This window comes from Octopus bimaculoides, chromosome 10, assembly GCF_001194135.2.
Source record: "Octopus bimaculoides isolate UCB-OBI-ISO-001 chromosome 10, ASM119413v2, whole genome shotgun sequence".
In the NCBI taxonomy this organism is placed as follows: domain Eukaryota; kingdom Metazoa; phylum Mollusca; class Cephalopoda; order Octopoda; family Octopodidae; genus Octopus; species Octopus bimaculoides.
Window position 1 is genome coordinate 14,904,371 of NC_068990.1, and position 2,658 is coordinate 14,907,028.

At 33.8% G+C, this 2,658-nt stretch overlaps 1 protein-coding gene across 1 annotated transcript in view; it reads left to right on the forward strand.

The window, feature by feature from the left end:
- The window catches only part of LOC106875008 (uncharacterized), a 196,187-nt gene that overhangs the window by 9,184 nt on the left and 184,345 nt on the right, over positions 1-2,658 (forward strand). The window contains exons 8-9 of the mRNA XM_052971235.1: positions 670-834; positions 2,312-2,397. Of these exons, the coding sequence (XP_052827195.1) occupies positions 670-834; positions 2,312-2,397 (251 nt within the window). The remainder of the gene's footprint in view (positions 1-669; positions 835-2,311; positions 2,398-2,658) is intronic.

Sequence of the window (2,658 nt, forward strand, 5' to 3'; positions counted from 1 at the left end):
CATGGAGTTGATGTACTTTTTAACAGGAGAGGAGTGCCTGCAGGCTGGTTCTTCTCAAGTTTATGCATTTTCAGGTTCAATGTGTTTCAAATAAGTACTGACAATTGAAAGTGATTGCAAAGACAAAAAACTACCTGTTTTTTTAAACAATTTTAACAGTGAGAACATTGGACAAAATATGTTATTGACATTAATAGTTTGTACCTCAGCTAATTACTGTTGAGAACTGCATAATCCATGTGTCATGTTAGAGATCTAAAAGGCATTTTCGAATTTCATTATTTTCTTTAATCCAGGCAATGCTGGATATTTCTGCTAGTTATCTATAATTTTGGGGCACTGATTTCAAATCTTTTTTGAGATTTCTGCTGCCTTGCTGTGACAAAGGCCCCACGAATCTAACAAACGACATCCACACTTTGCTTGCTCACTGGATGCCCTCTAGTGTTAGCTTAAATGTTTTATTATGTAAAAAAAATTGTGTCTCATAAAAAAAGCAACATTGAAGCAGACTAGCGATGATGTCTTTACTAAGTTAGTATGTAGATATTTATTTGCTTATACATTTCCCTTGATAAGACAATAAGGACATATGCGAGAAAGATTGTTGTGAAAGCTCTTGATCTTTTCTTCTTGTTGTAATCTCAGAATTATATACTTTCATTGTAGGTATTACAATTATGAAACGGTATGATTACATTTCAATTGAAAGCAGCACATCTGATATACAGCTTTTGTTCAATGAAAACATGTACATAGAGCTGACTCTAGGAGAACAGTACCGAAATTCCAAAACAAGTGGTTTGTGTGGAAATTTTGATGGAAACCCCACTAGTAAGTACATTTATTTTATTAGCATAAATCTGTTTTGGTTTCTGTTTTGATGTAGTAAACAAAATAGTCATTCTGTTTGAATTGATGTATTTATTGTATCTTTGTGCTGGGCAGAAAAAAACGATTTCATACTTAGTCCATAACAACTAAAATTCAACTTATGAATTATTTAATCTATTTATTTCTTAGTAAAGAAAAAAATGGAAAGTCACAAAATTTCGGCCAGACATGTTTATTACAGTCTTAGATACATCTTGTCAGTGTGGTGTCAGATTTAAGATCAATAATTCTTTCTAATTTTGGCACAAGGCCAGCAATTTTAAGGGGAAAGGAAAGTCAATTACATTGACCCCAGTGCTCCACTGGTATTTTGTTTTATCAACCCCAAAAGAATGAGAAGCAAAATCAACTTCTGTGGCATTTGAAGTTAGAATGTCAAGTGCTGGAAGAAATTTTGCGAAGCATTTTGTCCAGGGTTGTAACAATTCTGTCAGCTCACTGCTTTAGAATTTTAGATTAATAAAGATTTCAAATTTTGGCACTAGGCCAGCAATTTTGGGGACAGGAGTAAGTCGATTACATTAACCCCAGTGCTTAACTGGTACTTATTGTATCAACTCTGAAAGGATGAAAGACAAAGTCAACCTTGGTGGAATTTGATCTCAGAATGCAAAGACAGACGAAATGCTGCTAAGCAATTTGGCCAGTGTGCACACATTTCTGCCTGTTTGCCACCTTATTTCAGATTAATAATGAGAATCAAAACACATAGTTTTCCATACCAGAAAAATAACAAGAGAGACGTAATTATGAGAATCAAGAAACGGTTTTTAAATTGAATAAATTTCAAGAGAACACACAAAACACCAAGGATCAAAACAGTGATGTAAACAGTCATTCTTTATACATTCAAGTAGACTTGGACATGAATATGATTTTTCACTGTTGGGATTTTGGCTTTGTCTTTAGAGAACAACTTCTTCCTTTCGACAATGCGTATAGATAATCCACTTAATCCTAGGTGGAGTTTCAGACATCAGTGTTTCAGTATGATTGTGTCACCTCAGTGGCAGACATCACCCAGATGAGAACAATTGTTCATATCTATAGAATTCAGCAAACAAAGTGTTTGCTGATATGTGCTAAAGCCTGTCAAGCTTTATTAAATCATAATGATTACATAAAACAGTGAGAAACAAAGTGTTGCTGTGTATATTCATTCTTACATGTTCTGCAGATTTGGATGAGAGTATGGCCTTTTGCTGTTGGGTTTCATTTTGGACAACAGCTTCTTCCTTCAGACAATGTTTGCAAAAGGCAAACTCGTTCTAGTGATATCAATGAACTTTCAAGTGATGGCAATACTCAAAATTGAGTTGTAGCCATCACGTGTGTGTGTACACATGAGAATGTGCATGGTTTGATACTAACAAGAAATGCAAGACATATTTTCATGTAATTCTTTTGTTGATTGCAGATGACTTTTACAAGAGAGATGGTGAAGCTTCATCGTCTGAAATTGCCTTCATGACATCATTCAAAAGTTTTGAGACTGAACATATGGTAATAACTGAAAGATGTTTTCTCACAATTACATTCTTGTAATCCTTTTATTCTTGTTTCTTTTTTTTCCATGACACCAGGAAACCACTCATGACCAGGGTATATTTTAAATGATTAATACAGAAGACGGAGTGTAACAAAAGACATTTATTAGCACAACAATCGTTTCAACTTCATTCTACACTGTTCAGATTCCTTCCTCTTTTCATTACATACTGTATGTACATACATATATATATATATATATATATATATATATAC